General features: G+C 39.0%; 1 protein-coding gene across 1 annotated transcript; it reads left to right on the forward strand.

The window, feature by feature from the left end:
• Positions 1 to 12,398: 12,398 nt before the first annotated feature.
• On the forward strand, positions 12,399 to 16,116 carry LOC127761260 (protein RGF1 INDUCIBLE TRANSCRIPTION FACTOR 1-like). The gene is made up of 3 exons (XM_052285530.1): positions 12,399 to 12,801; positions 14,755 to 14,829; positions 15,091 to 16,116. The coding sequence occupies exons 1-3, from the start codon at positions 12,631 to 12,633 to the stop codon at positions 15,577 to 15,579; spliced, it is 735 nt and encodes a 244-aa protein (XP_052141490.1). The 5' UTR covers positions 12,399 to 12,630; the 3' UTR covers positions 15,580 to 16,116.
• The last annotated feature ends 6,859 nt before the right edge of the window (positions 16,117 to 22,975 follow it).

Raw genomic sequence — 22,975 nt, forward strand, 5'->3', positions numbered from 1 at the left:
AGGTGACTTTGTAGTTTCTTATGGTTTATGAACCGACACTTCTACATAAGCTATTAATTTCATTGTCATCTACAATCCTATCAATTTCTGGATACTTGTACCCACTTGGTATCTATAACGTATAAAAAAAATTACTTAGTTAGTCATAAGTAAAGAAATTTTACTTATTATATTTTTTTTACTTGTATCTACAAGTGACTCAATCTTCCGTTTGCAAATTTTATTTGTTTTTTACTCAATTGTTGGCTCTTATGTTAATTTTATTCCTATCGGCTATGTATCTTCTACTCCCTTCGTTTCACAATGTAAGTCATTCTGGCATTTCCCACATTCATATTGATGTTGATGAATCTAGACATATATATTTATCTAGATTCATTAACATCAATATGAATGTGGGAAATGCTAAAATGACTTACATTGTGAAACGAAGGAAGTATTTAATTATTGTAACAGTGCTATCTATGATGTTGCAACTTAATGTGGTATTCTGATGTGTGTATTACTTTTTTCCCATTTATCCGCCAAGGGTGTGTTTAGTTCACGCCAAAATTGGAAGTTTTGTTGAAATTGGAATGATGTGATGGAAAAGTTGGAAGTTTATGTGTGTAGAAAATTTTTGATGCGATGGAAAAGTTATAAGTTTAAAGAAAAAGTTGGGAACTAAACCGGGCCCAATTGACTATCTTCCTTTTTTTCATACTAAAATCCCCTAAATACTTCAAGAAAATACTCAGGAACTCAGGAATATTCTAACTAGCTCCACAAGGTGGAGGGTTAGTCGGGCTGGGTTCTAAATCTCATCTATTCTATTAATTTGAAATTAGGTTATTTTATAATATTGGCCTTCTTTTTTTTAAAAAAAAAAGGTTGTGCTTTCAATTCGCTTCCATTGTCAAGGGGCCGGGATGGGTTGGTGGCTTGGTGGCCGACAACGTGGATAACACGACCACTTTTGCACATCAGTCCCCTCACCTTGGGCCCAATTCGTTTCTTGCCCCCTAGAAAACCCTTTTTTTAGATGATGAGAGAATCGATCAGTACAGTGCCGTATAATATGAAATTTAGTTAATCAGCAGCTATGTAGTAGTACTACATGATAATCGTACGATGATGATGGCGTCATTTGCAAGGATTAACGAGAGGTACCGGTCATGCTGGCGAAGAAGAAAAGAGAAAATGGAGAAATTGTCAACGAGGCGTGACGTGCAAGGCAGAAAATTTTGGCCATCAACGAACTGACACGAGCATAGGCCGACTTTAGTTTCAAACTTTTTCAACAAATTTTTAACTTTTCCATCACATCAAAACTTTTCTACACACATAAATTTTTAACTTTTCTACCACATCATTTCAATTTCAACCAAACTTTTAATTTTGGTGTGAAAAACACACCCATAGTTGAGTGCAATTACACATACGATGGAGCAAGTTATACATGTAAGTGCTACGTCCTGGAAGTGTTATTACAAGTAGTATTATTTAGCAAGTTTTCTACTCAAGTATTCCATTATTGACTGCGCGCGTGGATAGAGGTGTAAGTGGCTAACCCGTGAAACCCACTTATAGGCTAAAATAAACCGCAAACCCGCTTATTTTGACCAATAAGTGGGTTCGCGGCTGACCCACTTATAGCCCTACGCGTGGGTAATAGGGTGTGTTCGCCAGAAGCGGTTCCCAACTGGTACAATAAATACGGAAAACGGAGCGATCCATTAACGCGTGATTAATTAAGTATTAGTTTTTTTTTCAAAAATAGATTAATTTGATTTTTTTAAAGCAACTTTTATATAGAAACTTTTTTGCAAAAAAACGTACCTTTTAGCAGTTTGAAAAGCGTGCGTACGGAAAACGAGGAAAAGAATTGGGAAAAGGGGCATCCGAACTCACCTAAGGCCATGTTTGATTCAGCTTATGATTATTATAATCTGGATTATTAGGAGTAAGCTGAAACAAATAAGTATATTATTATAATCTATAAGCCAGATTACTATAATTCAATAATCTCCTCTAGAGGAGCTTTTTCCAGATTATTGAGTGGCTAAAGACCCACTACCCTTAGATGCATCTAATAATTTAGAGAAACAAACAACTCGTGGCTTATTTTATGTTAGCTTATTATAATCTAGTTTAGAGTAATCTGATTTAATAATCTAGATTACGGTGAAACAACCAGGCCTAAGTGTAGTTAAAAGTAGATACTGGAAATAATCCGGGGTGATATTCTAATTAGTTTTCTTTTTTTTTATTAAGTTGCGATTGTGTAAATTTCATTCGTCTGTCCATAACTTCTATAATAATGGAATGCTATTAAGAAGAAAATACTAGTAATTTGAGTAGTGCTATTACATATATGTGCATTGATAAATGCAGAGGCCAGAAATTAATTTGGCCCATCTTGTATTATCTAAAAGAAGAAAGAAAGAAAATAGTAACGCGGCAAAATAGCAGTAGGTACTAGTAGATGTTTGCATGGACATGGCTTTTGGGAATTTGGGAAGAAAGCAAAGCATGTAGTACAAGGTTGTACGCTCTGTACTGCAATTTTGTTGGAAACGGTCACGAGTGTACTACTACACACCACGACCGCAGATCCATCGCATGTTCCACCTGCTTCTAGTAGTAACCTTACGCATGGATCGTCATCATCATTGTCTGGTCTCTAATTTAATCCTGAGCAGTTAGAGCAGTTACAATAGCAGGCTATAAACTAGCTATATGTACAGATTTGCAGCCAGCTGTAGTATGGATTTCAAGACGCAGTATGTGTTTGACATGTGAGACCAGATATTAATAGTGTAGTATGTACCTATTGTGAATTAGCTATTAAGTTAACTATAAATGATTTATAAGCTATACTATTAAACTTGCTCTTAGTATAATCTACCATGCCGTTAAAATTGCCAAAACTACCAATATTATCAGCAACATATATACATGTGTTAGTGTTATTGTTATATTTTTTATACCAAACTAAACACCACCGAGATACTGTTTCAAGGCTGCGTTGTAATGAGTTATTTTTCTCATTTTTCATTAGCACGTTTTCTAAAGTGATAAACAGTGTGCTTGCTGTGAAATTTTTTTATATCATAGTTTATTTTAAAAAATTAAACAAGTATGCTTTTCAAGTTTATAATAATTAACACTTAATTTATCATATTATAATTACTTTTCTCGTTTTTGTGGGCTTTGTGATAAACTCATCCAAACCTCCACATATCGAATAGAGTGGCAATAATTTGATACGGCACAGTTAATTTGTTTTCTTAAAGAAAAGTATGGGACTAAGAGCAAGGTTAACAGTATAGCCATCAACTAGCTTCAATTTATCTATAGCCAATCTAATAGTGAATTCATACAATAGTTGCTTACTATACTATTAGTATATGGTCCCACATGTCATACACACATTACATCTTGGAGTCCGTGCTGCAGTTGGCTATAGATCTGTAGCCCACTACTCTCTCTCATCTTTTATTTTATTAAAATATGCTGGCTAATAGTCTACTATTGTAGTACCAACATAAAAAGTGTGCAGTAATCTAGCTAGGAGTAAATGACAGATGGTAAGCCCACGGTATAATGGGCCTAACGAGTTTCTAGCCGGAAAGGTCCACTTTTGGTCCCTTAACCACAAAGTTATACAACATCCTCCACTATCAAAAGCAAGTGCAAATCGAACATGTAGTGGTTTAGAAGACGGTTTCCTTCTACATGCAGTGGCGTAGCTAGAATTTAGAGTAAAGTTTGTCCATCTATATGTAATAGGTCAATTAAATGGATGGTCCATTATATAATTTTTATTATATTAACTAGCACAAATACAATAGTTTTAATCTCGATCAATTTTTTAGGTGGTCCATGGACCACAGTGCCACCTAGCTAGCTACGACACTGCCTACATGACACCCACATGACACTTTAACTTGATCTTCATACCATGTCTCACATATGTAACACTAGAAAAACTATAAAAAATAAAAACTCAATAGGACCCACCTGTCAGTCGGCCATCTCTCCTCTCCATCCCCCTCTCGTGAACAGCCTACCCGTTCTCCTACAAACAGCACGGCGAAGTCATTGCCGTTACATAGAGACGCACGGAGCCATACACACATGACACACGAATCAGCTTCTCCGATGGGACCGATAGGAAGGCAATAATATTTTGTTAAGGAAAAAAAAAAGCTAAATCGGAGGTAGCAAAAGAGTGAAACACCCAAGGGGTCTATCGGCTAGCTATACAAAGTGGTGGACTAAACGATTTAGATTGGAGTATTTGATATTAGTTCCTTCCCTAATATTCGTCTCTTTTTAAGGCAATCCACATGACACCATCTGTGCAGTCCAGGCAGGGAAGAGATGAGGCATATGCGTGTCGCTGAATGTGGGCCCTTTGCATTTTTATTTATTTATCCTAACTGAAATGCCACGTAGGCAGCCACCAGGGACATCTGGTTTTAATAATCTGGAGCCCCAAATCTTGAGTAAACTCCATCACCGGTCCCTAAACTTGTACCGCTGTATCATCCCAGTCTCTAAACTCGCAAATTGACCGTTCAGGTCCTCAAACTTGTTCGACTGTGTCATCCCGGTACCTAAATATGCAGATCACTCGTTTAGTTCCTCTAACTTGTTCAGTTGTGTCACCCCGGTCCCTAAATAGGACGGTCTAAAAACTTTATATCAAAAAATAATTTATAACTTTTTCATGTGAACTCTAATGAAGACAAACTTTATATCAAAACTGTAGCCCTCGATGCGACCTACAACTTTGTAGTTGAAAAGTTTTTGAATTAAAACTGTTTATGGTCCCAAAATATTGTTGCATGTTTATAGATTTTGAAATTTTAATTTTAAAATTACATTTTGGGACAAAAAAATGACTTAAAATAAAAAAAAATCAACTACAAAGTTGCAGATCGTGTCGAGGACTACAAGTTTGATATAAAGTTTATCTTCATTAGAGTTCACATGAAAAGGTTATAAATTATTTTTAAATATAAAGTCTTTAAACCATCCTATTTGACCCAGATGATATTCATATCCAAGTTTAGGGACCGGGGTGACACAACTGAATAAATTGGAGGACGTAAACGAGTGATCTGTAAGTTTAGGGACCGGGATGACACAGTCGAACAAGTTTGAGGATCTGAACGGTCGATTTGCGAGTTTAGGGACCAGGATGACACAACGGTACAAGTTTAGGGACCGGTGATGGACTTTACTCCCAAAATCTTGGGGCTATAGTTGGGGAACGAATAATAAACTTCTTCCTTTCTGGCCCGTGCAGCATTTCAGGCCCAGCTCACCAAGGCCCAATAGTGCAAAGCCTTACTCCCACATCCGGCCTGCGAGAACGCATCCTGTTCGTGCGTCCTTCCGCTCGTTGCGTGCAGCAAGGCATGGCCGGATCATTCAAGCTTCATATGTAAGAGTGTCAGATTACTGAAACCTTCCGTATAAAAATGAATCAACTTTTAAAGAAAAATATGAAAACACTTGTTTAGATTCATCATCAGAAGTTGATTTTTTCCTAGGATGAAAAAAATAGATGTTTGTGTGCGTGCTCGGATTCAGAGATTGAAAGAAACAACCCTTTCTTTTCTCACGATAACATTCACAAATTCAAGTCTCTGTTTGTTTCTGTGTCCAACGTACGACTGTTCGTTTTATTTGAAAAAATTATGAAAAAAATTAAAAAGATAAATCACGCATAAAGTATTAATCATGTTTTATCATCTAACAATAATAAAAATACTAATTATAAAAGAATTTCATATAAGACGGACAGTCAAACGTTGGCACGGAAACCCAGAGTTTACCTTTTTTTTGGACGGAGGGAGTACCTACTATCCTACTGTGAAGATGCTCATAGGGATAGGGTTGCGTGCGTGTGTTCATAGGGGGTGGATGTGCGTGCGTTGTGAGCTGTAATTCTTAAAAAAAAACATGAATCCATCAACGAAAACTATAAGAAACCAAATGCGTTTACTGCAAAAGCAAACAATACCAGGTGGATAGGATCCCAAGGCCGAGTTTAGTTCTAAATTTTTTCTTCAAACTTCTAACTTTTTCATCACATCAAAACTTTTCTACACACATAAACTTTTAACTTTTCCATCACATCGTTTTAATTTCAACCAAATTTCTAATTTTGACGTGAAAACACACCCCAATTTGATCGCCGTTGCGTTGCTGGGTGCGGGTGGGTGCCAGTGAGCATGGTCAAAAGACAGGAATACCGGACCTGCAGTGGTACGTGCAGGCAGTCAGAGCTATGTTAGCTGGGGTAACAGCTTTCATGCCGAAAGTTTGGATAGTTTTTGGCAAACTGCATGACATGGATGCATGGATGGACATGATCGATGGATCCATGGACGTGACAGATGAGATAATTGGCACTCATGCTACACAGTAAATACTCCTTTACTTTGTGTTTTGAGGAGTATCAAACTGTTAATTAGTGGTGCAATCGTGTGTGTTTCGAGGACTTGAGGAAGATGATCTGGATATGGCATATCTCATATTAGATTAACTTATTTTAAATTGATGGAAGTAGTAAGCACCCGTGTGTGCCAAGACGAACGCAATGCATCGTGGAAGAATGGGACCCCCTATGAAGAGGGATTAGGCTGTGTTCGGGAGGCATGGTTGCCAACCTTGCCTCCCGACGAAAAACAAAACACGCGATTATAGTGAGATTAATTAAGTATTAGCAAAAAAAACTTGAAAAGTGAATTAATATGATTTTTTTAAAATAACTTTCATATGATTTTTTTTATAAAAAATACACCGTTTAGTAATTTGAAAAGCGTGCGTGCTTATAACGAGAGAGGTGGGTTAGGAAAGAGGGGATAAGAACACAGCCTTAATAATTGACTAGAGTACGAGAAAGGCAACAAGCATGCACGTTCTCCCGTCCCTTTCTTTGTTCAATTTTTCCTTCTCAACATCGAGTATACACATACACGACCTGTCGATTAGTCCATCTTCCTACAGCATAGATAGGTCTCCCATCGTTGGCCTCATATCTATGGCCATCTTGGTCTTTGACAAGGGAAGAAAAGAACATAAGCATGCATGTTTGAAGGAGCTCGACGTTCGAAGTAGGTAATGAGAATATAAAAACATTGAGTTCTCTAATTTCTGTCTACTAGTTTATTTTATTTACTTCATAATAATTACTATATACATTTGTATCTTTTAATAGTTATCACAAAATCATTTGGTTATTTAGTCATTAAGCTATTTAAAAAGGCCATATAGTATCACAGGCCTACTTCTTCCGTCCCATAAAAAATCAGTCTAGTAACGGATATGATACAAATCTGGATAGGCATTTATTCACATTCATAGTAATCAGACTTCTTCATTTAAATGGAATCAGACAGTAGTACAATCTCCATTCTCTTTTGATGGGTTTGTTCCATTTCAATTATGATGAATAATTACATGGCCCTAAAATCTCCCGTCCCTTCAAATCTGAAAACGACCGACTTGAGATGATTGGCTCCGTAATTGGACTCTGGACGAGGTCTCGTGTGAGCTATGACAACATCTGATATTCAAACACCAAAACTCGTGATATTCGAAAAGGAAAATCGTGATATACTCCCTCCTTTTTTTTTTCAAAAATACTAATGCATGTTTGCAACATGATTTTAGAGAAATGCGGACAAATGTTTTATTGGGTTTAGGTTTCCTCTAATTGGTTTGTTCCGATGGGTTGATTTTTCGTGGGAATACCTTTTTTTTGTGGATTATTTTCTCTTTCTTTTTTACATGAGGAGATATAATGGAAAAGAGAAGGAGAACGGCTTCGTTTTTACGGTAGTAGAGATAGTTACGTGTAACATTTGATAAATTTTATCCTAAAATATAGCTGTACTTCCAAAGTACTAAGGTATGATCGTAGTGCTAATAAAAAAATAAGAAGGAAAGATTGTAGTGATAGAATATCCAAAATACCCCCCTCATATCTCTATAGTTTTTCAGAACATACATATGCATTTCTGCTCATCAGTCATCACCATGAACACAACCAATCCTGCAAACCGCAAAACTACCATCAATAGTTCAATCTACTCCTGTCTTATGCATGCCTTCAAAGCTTGTTTAGGCCTTATTTAGTTCCAAACTTTTTCTTCAAACTTTTAACTTTTTCATCACATCAAAACTTTTCTACACACATAAACTTTCTAACTTTTCCATCACATCGTTTCAATTTCAACCAAACTTTCAATTTTGGCATAAATTAAACACACCTTTAGTAGTGTTGGAGTATTATCTGCTCCTATCTATGAAATCTATCAATCGGTTCTCCGCTACAGTTCAACAAGAGTAGATGGAAGGACGACCATGTAAAACAATGGGAGAAAAAGAGAGAGCAGAGGATGGTAGTGGTACACTAGTACTACTCCCCAATTATGTCATTTTTATTTTAAAAAATAAGGAAATACCACAAAGACATGTGATGGTATAAATGGTGGTATATGAAAGAATAAAGTACTACAAAATTTAGTGTGTGGGAGGATAAAATAGTATAAGGGCCCCTTTGAATCAAAGGATTTATGTAGAAATTTCATAGGATTTAAATCCTATAGAAAATTTTCCTATTTGGCCCTTTGATTCAAAGGATTGAAGCTTTCCAAATCCTATGAAATTCCTATGGAATGGCACATTGCATGTGGATTTTAGAGGAAATTTAGCAAGAGCTCCAACCTCTTGGAAAATTTCCTTTGAGTTTATCTCTCTCATTCGATTCCTGTGTTTTTCCTGCGCTCCAATCAAACGACCATTCCTATGTTTTTCCTGTGTTTTGCAATCCTCTATTTTATACTTCAATTCCTGTCAGAATCCTATACTTTTCCTATTCCTCTGTTTTTTCTACCCTGTGATTCAAATGGGCCCTAAAAGTGGATGGTGGAGAATAAACTAGTACTATAAAACTAGTAGAATAAACATCGTCTCAGATTATAAAATCCTTTATATTTTGAAACAAATTTGAAGGGGGGAGTACCATGGTTGAGAAAAAGCAACAATAAAAGCTTAGGATTCATGGGTACATGCAAATATGCATGCAGTTCTTCTCCTACTCTTGCAGTGATGATGATGAGTGATGAGGCAACAAGGGGAAAATATTGTAGTACTAGTGTACTACTACTATCTTGGTCTCTTGGAGCTGGATGCATGCAAAGCAAAGGATTCAGATTTGCAGTGAGCAGATGAGTTGAATTGCAATGAGATGAGGGGAAGAAAGCTGAAGTGGGTTCTGAACTTTCTGAAATTTGTTAGCCATAGGAGGATTGGGACTTGTAGGGAGCCAGCTATGCATTTCCTTGTCCTAGCTATAGCTAGCTGCTCCTTCTATGGCATAGTGGTACTAGTAGTTGTCATACCGAGGAAGTGGATTGGAACTGGAGCATGAAAAAATATCGAGTGTGAATGTGAGCATTTTAGAAAGGACAAAAATATTTGCACCGTGTTTAGTTCCAAAGTTTTTCTTCAAACTTTCAACTTTTCTATCACATCGATCAAAACTTAACTTTCAACTTTTCCGTCGCATCGTCCCAATTTCAACCAAACTTCTAATTTTAGTGTAAACTAAACACAGACAGAAAGTTTTGAATTTGTTTCCACGCATGGATATCCAAGTAAGGGTGTGTTTACTTAACGTCAAAATTTAAAGTTTGATTGAAATTAGAACGATGTGATGAATAGTTGGAAGTTTGTGTGTGTAGGAAAGTTTTGATGTGATGAAAAAGTTGAAAGTTTTAAAAAAAAGTTGGGAACTAAACCAGGCCTAAATACTGGAGTAGCATGCATCACCACCATCAAAGATTCCTCAAATTGAATTGAAAACAATTGTCTTGTTTTTATTGTTTTTATTGTTTTTATGTCTCATCGTAACAATTGTACACATATCATGGTTGATTGGAGAATACAAGTAAACAAAAAACGATTTTTTTTTTGTTATATCCACTCAACCTACGATCAGGTTACATCATGTTTGAACAATATAAACTGGCAATAAAAAACAGAGACAATACAAATGACAACAACAATATAACACTTCGATCACATCCACATATCCGCTATACTCTCGATCGATCCTTATAAAAGTATCACCAAGATATATAATCTCCCTCCAAATTTTTTAGTTTCCTAAACTGAAAATAGAAAGTAAATAAATGATCTCTCTAAAAGAAAGTCTAAATTTTATCAAAAAACTAAAAGTGGGTCCTTCTGTTAAACTACCAATATAATTCTCCGTTATTCTCGGTGCGCACGGAGAATATATCGCGCTCCTCTAAGACGGGATGTGTTGGACCCAATTTTTTTTTCTAAAATCCCTTAAAATTAGTTTTGAAAAAAATATAGATTTTAACAAAAAAAATATAGGATACCTATTGGTGATGCTCTTAGAGCATCTCCAGCAATAGGCCTTATTTTAAAGCCCCTAAAAATTAAATGAAGGCTGCCCCCATCTCCCAAGGACCCAAAAAATACCTCCAACTCTAGCAATAGCCCCTATTTCTTAGCCCCTACTCATGTTTCTCTTTTATTTTAACATGCAATCCATGTTTACACTATGTTTAACACCACAATAATTAAACATAAATATTTCTAACGCGTATAATTTAACCATAGTTAAATTTACAATTTCAAACACTACAATTCAAATCCAAAATCAAAATTTTCAAACATGTAAATATGGTGTGGGCACAATACCATATACAATAACACACAACCAAGATTTATAATTCACCAATGAAAACGAAAATTGCTCACCAACATGTGTAGCTCAGGAAATTAAATAGCAATACGCCTATACCCTCTAGAATACGATCACAAGATTTCAGTAATAGAAAGGTGAGGAGCTTTGCCCAAAACCATATTAGCTTGATCCATGCATTCCCCCTGCCAATTTCAGTTATAGTACTGATTCTCTGCTGAGTTGTGATATTGTCGATTTTTATTATGATCACTAAAATACAACAAAGTGCCCACCACCGGATTCTTTCCCACCAATTCATTCACATGATCAGTTCGGGCACAATTAACCACCTATCTTATAGAATTTCCCTACTAATATCTGAACTGAACAGAAATTTCCACATGTTTTTCTCTGAACACACCAAAAATTTGGCTCCAACAAGAGATTTCTAAATACACACATCCAATTTATCTCCCCGACAAGCTAAATCTCAACAAAGAACAAATCTTATCTAATTGCATCCACAAATCCATTGGAAAAAAAAATACCTTCGACTATTGCCGGCCGGGGAGAAGGGCGCCGGATGTGGAGGTGGTTTACCAGGAGGAGGCCGCCCTGCAGGGAGGTGGCTGGTAGGGCAGGAGGACGCCAGGAAGGAGGCCACCGGGTGGGAAGGTGGCCGACAGGGGAGGAGATCGCCAGCCAGGGAGGTGATCCGCCGGGGAGGAGTGCAGCGAGGAAGGAGATGGCCACTGGCTAGTCGGAGAGGACGGCGCTGATCAGGCGGCGCACATGCGAGGAGAGGATTTAGCGGCGGCGCTAGCAAAAGTTTTCGCGCGAAAAAAGAAAACAGCGCGCGGATGTGGGAGATCTCTCCCACGCGTGGAATAGGAGCCAGCGAGAAAGCCCGTAGGCCTAGGGGCTTGAGGGGATAATTTGGAGGCCTTCCTATTTTAGGGGCTTAAGTAGGGGCTTTGTTAGACCTGATTTTTTTCTCTCAACTCTCAAAACTTGTTTAGGGGCTTTGTTTAGGACCCCTGCTGGAGATGCTCTAACCTCTCACACAAAAACCACCATCTACTCTCAAATTACAATGGACATACAGCCGATCGCGAAAACCACCCTCCTAATCCCATCATCCACACCCAATACCGCTATTGACCCACACACACCCAAGTATCCCCAATCATCCCCACAAGGGAGAGGATGACATGCATGCCAATCCCATGCCAACAAGCCAATGAGAAAACATATAGCTCATCAAGGTTTTGCATGTATATAGGAAACAAGAACACCTCCAAAACCAAACCAACCCCAGCACTTTGTGCCACCCATCATCACACCCCCAAAACTCATATATCCTTCACACAAACACGTACTCCCTCCGTCCCAAAAAAAAGTAAACCATGGGTTTCCGTGTCCAACTTTGACTATCCGTCTTATATGAAATATTTTTATAATTCGTATTTTTATTGTTGTTAGATGATAAAACATGATTAATATTTTATGCGTGACTTATCTTTTTAATTTTTTTCGTAATTTTTTCAAATAAGACGAACGGTCAAACATTGGACAAAAAATCAGGGTTTGTCTTTTTTTCGACGGATGAAGTATATCCCTCTCTCTCTCTCTATAAATACCCTCCTCCATGGATTCGTTACCACATTCTCCTCTTTCTCTCCCTCTCTCATCCATTTCAATTCTCTCTCTTGACACAGCTACAAGACAAGCCACCTCCTCCCTCCCTCCTCTACTGAACCAAGAAGAGGAGAGAGAAAGTAGAGGAGAGGGAGACAAGCAGACAGACAGAATTGCCTGCCAAGAAACGAGATACACACACATCTAGAGAGAGAAAGTAGAGAGAGATCAAGAACAAGAACAAGATCAAGAAGAGGAGATCTGTGGCGATGGGGATGAGGCCGGGTTGGGTAGGCGGGCTGGTGGAGGAGAGCTTCTTCGTGGGTTGCCCAGCGCACGAGAGCCGGAAGAAGAACGAGAAGAACATCTTCTGCCTCGCCTGCTGCACCAGCATCTGCCCTCACTGCGCCCCCTCCCATCGCCACCACCCTCTCCTCCAGGTTTCACTAATTAATCCCCCTCCCCCCTCCTTAATTCTCCCCTCCCATCGCTTAATCACGCATGAATCAAGAACCATCATCCACCCAGTTCTTTGTCTTCTTGTTGCTCACTTCTTTGCATGCATGGTCTGATTTTCTTGAAAAAGGAATGGAGTGTGTGTGTTTTCTTTACCTGTTCATGCCTGAATTAATTAGTCTTTTCTTGGAGATTTGGTAGGAGGAGTGAATTGATCGATTGATTATGAGCTACTAATGAGAGAGATAGTAGTAGAGGCCAAGAGGAGGGGGTGGTGTGTATCTTGCTTTTTGTTTTGTCCTGTGCTGTCTTTTCAAGTGCTGTTCCTTTCCTCACCTTTCTTGTTCTCTTCTCTCCCCCTGGATTGATTAGATTTTGGATTAAGACTTTGAACACTTTTTGTTGATTTGCATACTAGTGGGATGATGATGATGCTTCTCCTCTCTTTTGGGATTATATGTGTTATTATTATTTGCTAATCTTGGATGTACTTTTGCTTGGTTCTTCACCATTGTCGTCTTGTGAGCTTTTGGGGGGTTAATTCTGCCACCATTTGAGGCCTTGAATTTAGGGGGGTTGTTCATGATGTTGATTGCGTCCTGTAATTAGCCACACTCACAATCTGATTTGTGCAACAATTTCCATATAAACTTCGTGGATAATTCTTGGTTCTACTAATACACCTTCCTTGATCTTTGGCACTAAATGTAGTAATTTAATTGTGGTTAAAACTGACCTAGGTAACTCATTGTGTGGGTGAAAGGTGGGAGTAGTATAGAAATTAATTGTGATTGAGATTCTCTTGTTGCATTACATGCAAATATGCAAGAGCAAATCTGCTTCATTTAATTTGTTCCTTCAATTTTTTTTTTTGCCTTCAATTTGTTCCTTCAATTCGGATTTGTCCTCTTCCTGCCACTTCCTTTCCCTGCATGCATTTCATTCAACTAACTCGGGTCAGTAAAATTTGTTGGGGGTGAGGTGAGTAGTAATAACTCCGATGTGAAGAGGTTTGGGGGAGAAAAAAGCTGTGTGAGTTTTTACTGCTTCACCTTTGGCCTTACACTTGAAATGGGCATACTGCCATAGCCTTTTCACATGTTGAATTCTTCTTTTTCTTGTGTCAATTTACCTACAAAGTTAGTAGTACAAGTCACTTCAATTTTCAAAAAATTGGCAAAAACTGATTAGGTATAATTGTACTAACAGTGGCAAACAAATTCTGAAAAAGAATCATCTGATTGGGGGGGGGGGGGGGGGGGTTAGGAGATTTCCTTTAATAGGCCAGGTTATCCAAACTGTCTTGCCATGAATAGATAGAAACACACACTCTCTCATAGAGAATCCCTGATCCCTTACTGCCTCTGCAAAGCAATGTGTGGTGGTAAAAAAAAATTAAAGAAAAGAAATGGGGATAATATGGCATCATCTTAGAATTGTTACTGCCAGAATTTACCATATGTGTGTGGTGTGGTAAATTGGCGACCTTGTCTTTTTTTACCAAAGAAAGGCTCAACACTGTTGTTACCCCCTGCAACTGCAACCGTCCAGTGGGCCCCACCCCCTCCCTCTGCTGGCTGATACTGTTCATCAAAGCCACAGTGAAGTAACCAGTGACCCCCTCCTCCCAAAATTTTCTTTTCATATCTCAAAATTTTTCTTTCTTTTCACTGCTCCATATCCATTGGCTGGTTGTACTTCGTTGAGGATTTGACGTTTCTGCCCTTGGGTTCTGGGATTATTGAGCTGCACGGGGCAGGGGCATTTCGGTCATTTTGGCAACCCCCCTCCCGGTCAAAGCATGGCCCTGCTTTCGTACGTACTACCAGCTGCAGCAGCGTCCTATTAGAAGATAGCCTAGCGAAGTGTTAGCAGTAGCTGCACGAATCTTAAAGCACCCGGATGGCCTAATCGGACGGTGTTGGTGTTCCCCACAGGTGCGGCGGTACGTGTACAATGACGTCGTCCGCCTCGGCGACCTCGAGAAGCTCATCGAATGCTCCTACGTCCAGGTGATTAGCTACTGATCACTACTAATTAATCACTCATGTTCCATGTAAATTACTCCCTTTGTCTCCAAAAAAATAACGGATTTTGGAAAGACGTGATATTTCCTAATACTACGAATTTGGATAGGCTCTTGTATTACTAGGAAGTGTCGTATCCCTCCAAAATCCCTTATATTATATTAATGATGTCGGAGTAGGATAGAGGGAGTACGTTGATTAGTGATGTGCTAATGATCTGTAATTATCGTACTAATGTGGGTGCAGCCGTACACGATCAACAGCGCGAAGGTGATATTCCTGAAGCCGAGGCCGCAGTCGAGGCCGTTCAAGGGGTCAGGCAACGTGTGCCTCACCTGCGACCGCATCCTGCAGGAGCCCTTCCACTTCTGCTCCCTCTCCTGCAAGGTGGACCACGTCATGGTCCACGGCGGCGGCGACCTCTCCGACATCATCCTCCTCCACCCCCACCACCACCCCAACACCGCCGCCGCCGCCGCCGCCTCGGCCTTCCCCCGTTTCGAGGACCTCTGTGTCGGCGCCGACGATGATGCTGTCGCTATCACCGCCGTCACGCCAGAAGGACGTTATGGTGGCGGCGGTGGTGGGTCTAGTGATAATGGCGGCGGTGGTGGCGGTGGCGGCGAGGCGGGGGAGGTGAAGAGGAAGAAGAAGAAGGGGGGAGGGTTCTTCCCCCAGATTTTGGGGCTGGGGAGTAGGAGGAAGGGTGCACCCCACAGATCACCCCTGTCCTAAGCCTAATCACCACTTTGCCCCCCTAGCTACATATATGTGCCATTAATAGCAGCTAGCTGTTAATTAATTACTAGTAGTAGCTAAGCTAGCCCCTAGCTCTACTAGCTAGTTCTAGCTTTTAGTGTGTCATGTCATTATAGCCCTATGATTAGCCATGTAGAGAGAGATGAGTGTGTATGTTAATTTGTGTGTTGTTGGTTGGTTGGATGGGTTCTTTGGGAGGTAGGGGCCTTTGTTTGTGTGATCTAGCTTAGCTTAAGGTTAATTAGCTTAGCTAGGGCCACTTCCAAGCTAATAGGCACTTAGGCAGTGTTTTGATGGGAGACAGAGAGAGGGAGGGAGAAAGAGAGGAAAAGAGCAAGCAATTCTCCTACTGTTACAGGCCTAGGTAGCTGAGTCACAGGTATGTGGGGCCCAGGTTGCATGGCTTCCCCTACATGATAGTGTGTGGCTACCAATTTTGTACTTGATGTAACAGCAGGGGTTACTGCATACACTTCCATAACCACATATATAATTAATTAATATCGTTCCTCATATTATTATGCCACTTTTACTGTGTAGAGTACTTTCATCCTACAATGTAAGCTTTTTTTAAGTTGGATATGCTCCTTCCGTCCTAAAAAAAGACAAACCCTGAGTTTTCGTGTCCAACTTTGACTGTCCGTTCTTATATGAAATTTTTTTATAATTCGTATTTTCATTGTTGTTAGATGATAAAACATGATTAATATTTTGTGCGTGACTTGTCTTTTTAATTTTTTTCATAATTTTTTCGAATAAGACGGACGGTCAAACGTTGGACATGGAACTTTTTTTTTTGGACGGAGGGAGTAGGTACTAAGAGACCTCATCGCTTGACCTAGAACTTATAAGTTATTGTTAAAATTTGATTTTTGAAGTTGATTTTGATGTTTTTAGTGTAATTTTTTTAGCATTAGCTTCTAAATCACTAAGTACACTTGTAAAAATTCTATACACAAATTACTTTTTATCACTAATAAACCGTTACGGCTTATAAATAATCAGATGTAGGCAACCAATAGACCTAAGAAAGTTGGTGATATTGATTAGATGAAGGTCATGATCAGTTCAGAAGTTGCGATTGGTTGCGTAAGCGAAGAAATAGTTTTATTTTAGAATAAACTATTGTACTAGAACTACAAGAAATAGTTTTATTTTGATGCGAAGTTAGTAGTAAATTACTACTATTAATTAAGTGAATCTGTTTGGTGATGGTTCCAGGGCATGATGAGTAAAGTACTGGAGTATACAGTACATGTATGATGTGAGAGAGTGTGATCTGTTGTCTTTCTCCGAGGAATTGTTTGTCACTTTGACCATGCAAAAATGGAGAGATGGATGCATGTGATGCACACAACACATTTCCCAGCTCCAGGCCAAACTCTTCAATTGAGTTGCTGGTGAGAAAGAAAAGAAGAAGAAAGGAGAGCTGTCCCTGTGGAATTGTGCTGTTTTGTTCTGATGCCATTGTGCTTGCTTCAACTTTGCAATGTGCCACTGTTTGTTTCTGCTGCACAGTGTGTGTGTCCAATGTCCATCACTCTAGAGACAGATAGATAGAGAGAGAGAGATGGGCAGGGCAATGCTATTCTCACTCATATCACCTGGATGTCTGCCATAGGTTGAGGAGGCAGGGTGCAGCTTTATTAACCCTTTCCATCCCTTCTTTTGCAGGAAACGAAAAGATTATCTCAGCTTTGAAGGGTAATCTCAATAACAATGAAATTAATGATCCATGTCACGATCAACGAGTCTAAAGTTGCATGATTAGCTAAGAGCAAGTTTAATAGTATAGCCAACTACTAACTCCAAATCATCTATAGTCTATAGTCAATGTAATAGTCAATTAATACAATAGTTGCTTACTATACTATTAATATCTGGTCTCACCTGTTATACACACGTTACGTCTTGAAATCTGTGCTGCAGCTGGCTACAGATCTGTAGCCCGCTGCTTTTCTCTCTCTGTTTATAACTGGCTTATAGTCTACTATTGTACCTGCTCTAAGCTCATCAGTCACTACAGCTGATTTTGATTCGATCTCTTTCAGTGTCTGGATTCTGGCAATCCAACATCTGAAATTAATAAGAGAGCAACTGGTTGTCATATTTTACTCTCTTGGAACATCTCCAGGAGACGAGCTTGTTGGAGTTAAATCTTAAAATCATGAACTTAGGCTATGCATGATCACCTAATTTCTCTTATGCTGAATTTGGTGGTGTATTGACCGAATGAAGAAGCCATATGGTCGCCTTAGATGCGTCGGTGTAGTGGTTGTAAGGCGCCACGACGGCGATGGGAATTCGCCCTTCGTTCCCCTTCAACGCACCTTAAGATCGATAGTCTGAGAGTTTGCCTTTGGCTAACCGTAAGTCGATCGTTACCAACGAACGGGTAGAGATCCCTTAATATGTGTGTGCATTGAGGGGATCGGGGGTGAGTCCGTTACGTAGATAGCGTGTCCGATCATCGCGCGAGAGAGAGCATCATGCGCTCGAGACCGAGGGAATCGGTCCTCAACATTAGGCGCGTGTGGGCGTAGGGTGGGCCAAGCCCATTGGCGCAATTCTCTGACTCGGTGGCCAGAGCTATCAGGTTAGCTATATTTTAAAACGGGCGAGGTTATCTATCTTAATCTACTATCTAAATTTTCCCTAGCTAGCCATCTTTGGTAAAGAAAAAGGGGGACAAGGGGTTGAGTGGCTGACGAGTCCCACTAATCCAGAGCACTTTGTTGGAATGCATAGGAAGTAAAGAGCAATCTTTTGGAGAACCAAATGGTGATATGGGTAATGAATTTTGCCAAGTCTTCTTTCTTTTTTTTTTTGCCAAGTCGCTTGGAGATGCTCTTTTTCACCAAGGTCCCTAGAGCCAAAAACCCTAGGGAGCATCCAAAATACTCTAGGGAAAACGCTTCCCTAGGGTAAACCCTAGGGAACCCGCTCTAGGGATCACTTCTACGGGAAAGCCTCGGTTCCCTAGAGTTTTTATGTGAAAACCTAGGGAAAAATTCAGTTCCCTAGAGTTTCAAACCACAGGGACAAATGTATAGGTGGCAACTTCATCTGACGTGGAAAGTAGCTTTTCTTTGTTCTCATCCATATTTGGGGAAAATACTGGCATTTATCGATATTTACCTTTTTTTATTTTTTTGCTTTTTCACTGCCTGCTTTTGCCTCAATTTGAAAGAAAAGAACAATCAATTGCAGAAAATAATACCATTCTATTATTAACAGGAAACACTCAATTCATACAAACTGATTCTCCATTTTACATAGTACTTTTTTGTAGTACAACAATAGATCTGAAAATTTGGCTAACTATTCCTCTTATAAACACATGACAAACTTCAGGATGTGCTGATGTATCGTCGACAACATCACAGAACCAAACAATGATAAAAAAAAGAATACAAGTTCTTGGGGACGAATGTAACCACTGCACTCTAGCTTGCTGCTGCAACTAGTACAGTAGAAGCTTGAGAACGGCTAGATCTGAGCTGAATTATTAATCTTGTTGTTCTCCAACGTTTCCAATCCATGCCTCTTCCAAACTAGTCCCAAATATCATCCTCAATAGCTCAAAATCTAGATAATCTGCAAAGGGACACATACAAAAAGTATAAGCTAAATTTTAACAGCACTCACTTGGATCTGTACTTCCATGAGTTGGCATGCATCACGGTGGAGGTGGAGGAGCAGCAATCGTGTGGTGCCCGCCGGTTGCCGGAGCTCGCTCTTTGGCTGCAGGCTACCAAGAAAAGACAGTAGAAGAAATCAGGACACAAGAAACTTGGATCTGAACAGTGCATGAATGGAGAAGATGGAAGTGCGGTGGGAGCAACGACTCCAAACTGCCGCGTCAGGAGCAGCAGCTGTCAAGTGCTTGCTTGCTGCAGCCAGTCGCTGGAGCTTGAGCTTGGACTGCCGGCGATGAAATGGCAGCCGCTGGACGCCGGTGCCGACCGGCTAACTCCTTGGATGAAGAAGAAGATAGAACAAGATGTGGTCTGCCTTGAGTCACGGGACTAGATAAGGTGGGAAGGAAAAAAATAAATTGGCAGAAAATTTGTATTGTCAGGGTGCGCTTTGCTTGGCGCGAGTAAAAAAAATCTCTGAAAAAACTTTGGGAATAATCTATTCCCTTTTGTGCTGACATGGCACAACTGTGTGTCCTTTTCACGAGAGGTTCCCTAGGAGTGCAGTCAAACTCTAGGGATTCAGTTCGTTCCCTTGGGTTTGCAAAATTCACTCTAGGGATATTTTGTTCCCTAGGATTGTTTTAAAAGCTCTAGGGAAGATTTTAAAACTCTAGGGAACCCATTGAATTCTAGTAGTGATATGAAATAGTATTCTGCTTGACGTTCATGGCAGCTAATGCAAAATATACTACAGTCTGATATACGCTATAATATTAGTGTTGTATCTGAATAATGGAGGCTCTAATGTCTTGACCTCCTCAGGACATGAAGAAGACAGTTTTTAATTTCAAAACTAAATCTTAGTTTTGATCAACTTTTTTTTTATCAATACTTAACCTTGGTTTTTATATCATGAAGGTAGAAATGTAAAAGTGTTACATTAAAATATTTTGGTTACACTAGCCCGGCTTATATGCTAGACCAGCCAAATAGCAAATCTTCTGGCTGTTTTGGTTTAATGCGAGAATTTGCCCTCCCAAATATTTGACAACTTAAACAGTAGTTGCTACATATTGTGGATGATTGGATGATACAACTCAACTTCACTGAAATATTGATCAAGTGAAATCGCCTATCTATGAAAACTATACAATTGCGATGATCTAACTCAACTTCACTAAAATATTGATCAACTACTGAAATCGCCTAAGGTTTAACACTACCAATAATTTAAACAGGGTGGCTTGCCAAATTGTTGACCGTTGAGTCACCGAAAGAGAAAAAAATTGGAGTTAAACAATTTGACTCAGGCAGGTAGTTTTCCAAGTACCGATTCAATTCGATTAACCGGCAATTAAATCGAACCCCTGATTAATTGAGTTTGTCAACTCCGAGGCGATCGATCGTATCGTATCGTATCGAATCGAACCCAACACAAACATTTGGGAGTGTGGTCCCTGTCGGTGCCACATGAGCCGAGACAAGGAGCAAACAACAAAAATCCATTTAGGTCAATTCGATAGCATTTCATTCAAAATTCCTGTCATTTCACATGCCTCGACATTCATTTCCAAACCAAATCTTGTAGTATATATATTCACCGTTCGATACCAAGTCCAGCCACAATTTCAATTGGCTGGACCAAGCTATATAAGGTTTGCTCAACCAAGTTCATCAGCAACTGAGTCACATGAAGATTTGATGCAAGGCATAATTTTCTATAATAATATTTCCCATTCATGTGTAGGAAGAAAAATTCTTTTGGATTGGGCAAATTTGACGAAATTGTTAGAAAAAAAAGATGAATTTGAGCTAAATTATTCTGCGAAAAATCCTAAATGCTCCTTTGGAAGTTGGGACAAAGGTTTTTCAAGAATTTTTTTAGATACCTTTGGAATATTTTCCTATATGTCTCTTTGAAAGAAAGGGACGGCGCCTTTGAAATTCCTATAGAATGGTTAGATCCATAGGAATTTTGAAGAAAATCTAGCGTAACCTCTAAGCTTTTGAAAAATTTTCTTTGTGCATGTCACACTCTCTCGAACTGTTGTATTGTCTGTCTATGAAGCATCCAACAACACAATTGAATAATTCATGCATTTTTCATATTTTTTTAATATTGCGCTCACATATCACCCTATATTCCGTGTTATTCTATTCCTACATTTTCAAATCCTATATCCTCCGTTCCTAAAGAATCAAATCCTTGCTATGAATATGAGCATGTGCATGTTCAAATTTATAGCAAGAATTTGAAACTTCTTATAATTTTTTTAAGAACAGAAGGAGTACATTTCAAAGTAGTATTTTCATTGTTGTTAGATGATAAAATATGATTAATACTTTATGCGTGACTTGTCTTTTTAATTTTTTTTCATAATTTTTTAAAATAAGACGAACGGTTAAATATTGGACACGGAAACCCAGTGTTTTTTTTTGGACGGATAGGTTAGTTCTTAGTGAAACATTGTTGTTTTTATTCCTGTACTGGTACAAATGGACGGAGAAAATTAAAACCAACGTCTTGCAATCCCTTCAGGGGAGTACATGGCAAAGTTGTACAACCTGTCTATGGATGCAGATGCAGATGCAGAAGACAGAAGCAGATGGGTAAGCTATCTTCTCAGCGTCCGTACCGTGTAATTTAATGCGTCCGTACACCAATGGATCGTGGGCTTTGAACCTGCAGGCTTATCCTCCATGTCCCATGTCTCCATGCAGCATCACGGGCTATATAATCCTTCTTCCTCTGACCACAACCTCCCTCAACTAATTTCGTCTACAATCTAGCACTCTATCAATGTTAATGATCTTGCAAACAATATGAAAAATGGAAATTACGAAGCGAGCGTAACTCGGTTGGTTTGATTCCTCATGGTGAAACCTGATTATCCGAATTCAATTACAAGATTTTAATATGGCTGGTCGTATTTATGCACGCGTAGTTTTAAGCCTACTTAGTATCGATATATTTTTCTTACAAACAATATCAAAATTAATCTTTCTATTTTCTAAAGCAATTTGCCAGGGGTTGCTGATCTACTGTAATCGTCAATGTGGTGAATTGATGTTGTTATTTTGCCAAGTTCTCTTAATTAGGGGAGTATTTTGTGACTCTAGCTAGAAAAAGTTAAGGCATTCTTTAATTTTTGCATCATGGCTTGTTTCTTCTAGAGGTTTGAGTGGAACCATTGGGTCACACTGACAGTTTTGTATAGTACTAATTAATAGCAATATCACTAATTTAATATACTGTTTTAAGGATGTCAAGTCTCATCACAACACCGCAAGCTATATTTTCTTAAATAAATGAAAGCACAGGCTATATGTATCCCCACGCACATCGACTATACTACCTCCGGCCATAAGTTTTAAAAATGTTTAAACTTTGACCACAATTATCTTTTTAATAAATTTTATTCAACTTTTGAAAATGGTAGGGTTAGATTTACATTTAGATTTATCTTTAAAATATTTTCGAAATTGTAATTTACACATATGTATTTTTTTATAAATTTTATACCGCTAGTAGTAAACAATTAAACAAAATGGTGGCCGAGCTTTTTACATATGTTTTTACGTGTGCCGGAGTCGGTTGCCATTATACCTACACTCCTCTCACTACTTAAAAAAAGGTCTTTGCATACGGGCGGGAGAGATTTTCGCATGCGGTTGGCGCAACCGCATGCGGGAAATTGTCTGTGAAAATTGCCAACTTTGCATGCGGCCAC

The sequence above is a fragment of the Oryza glaberrima genome, chromosome 2, assembly GCF_000147395.1.
Source record: "Oryza glaberrima chromosome 2, OglaRS2, whole genome shotgun sequence".
NCBI lineage: Eukaryota > Viridiplantae > Streptophyta > Magnoliopsida > Poales > Poaceae > Oryza > Oryza glaberrima.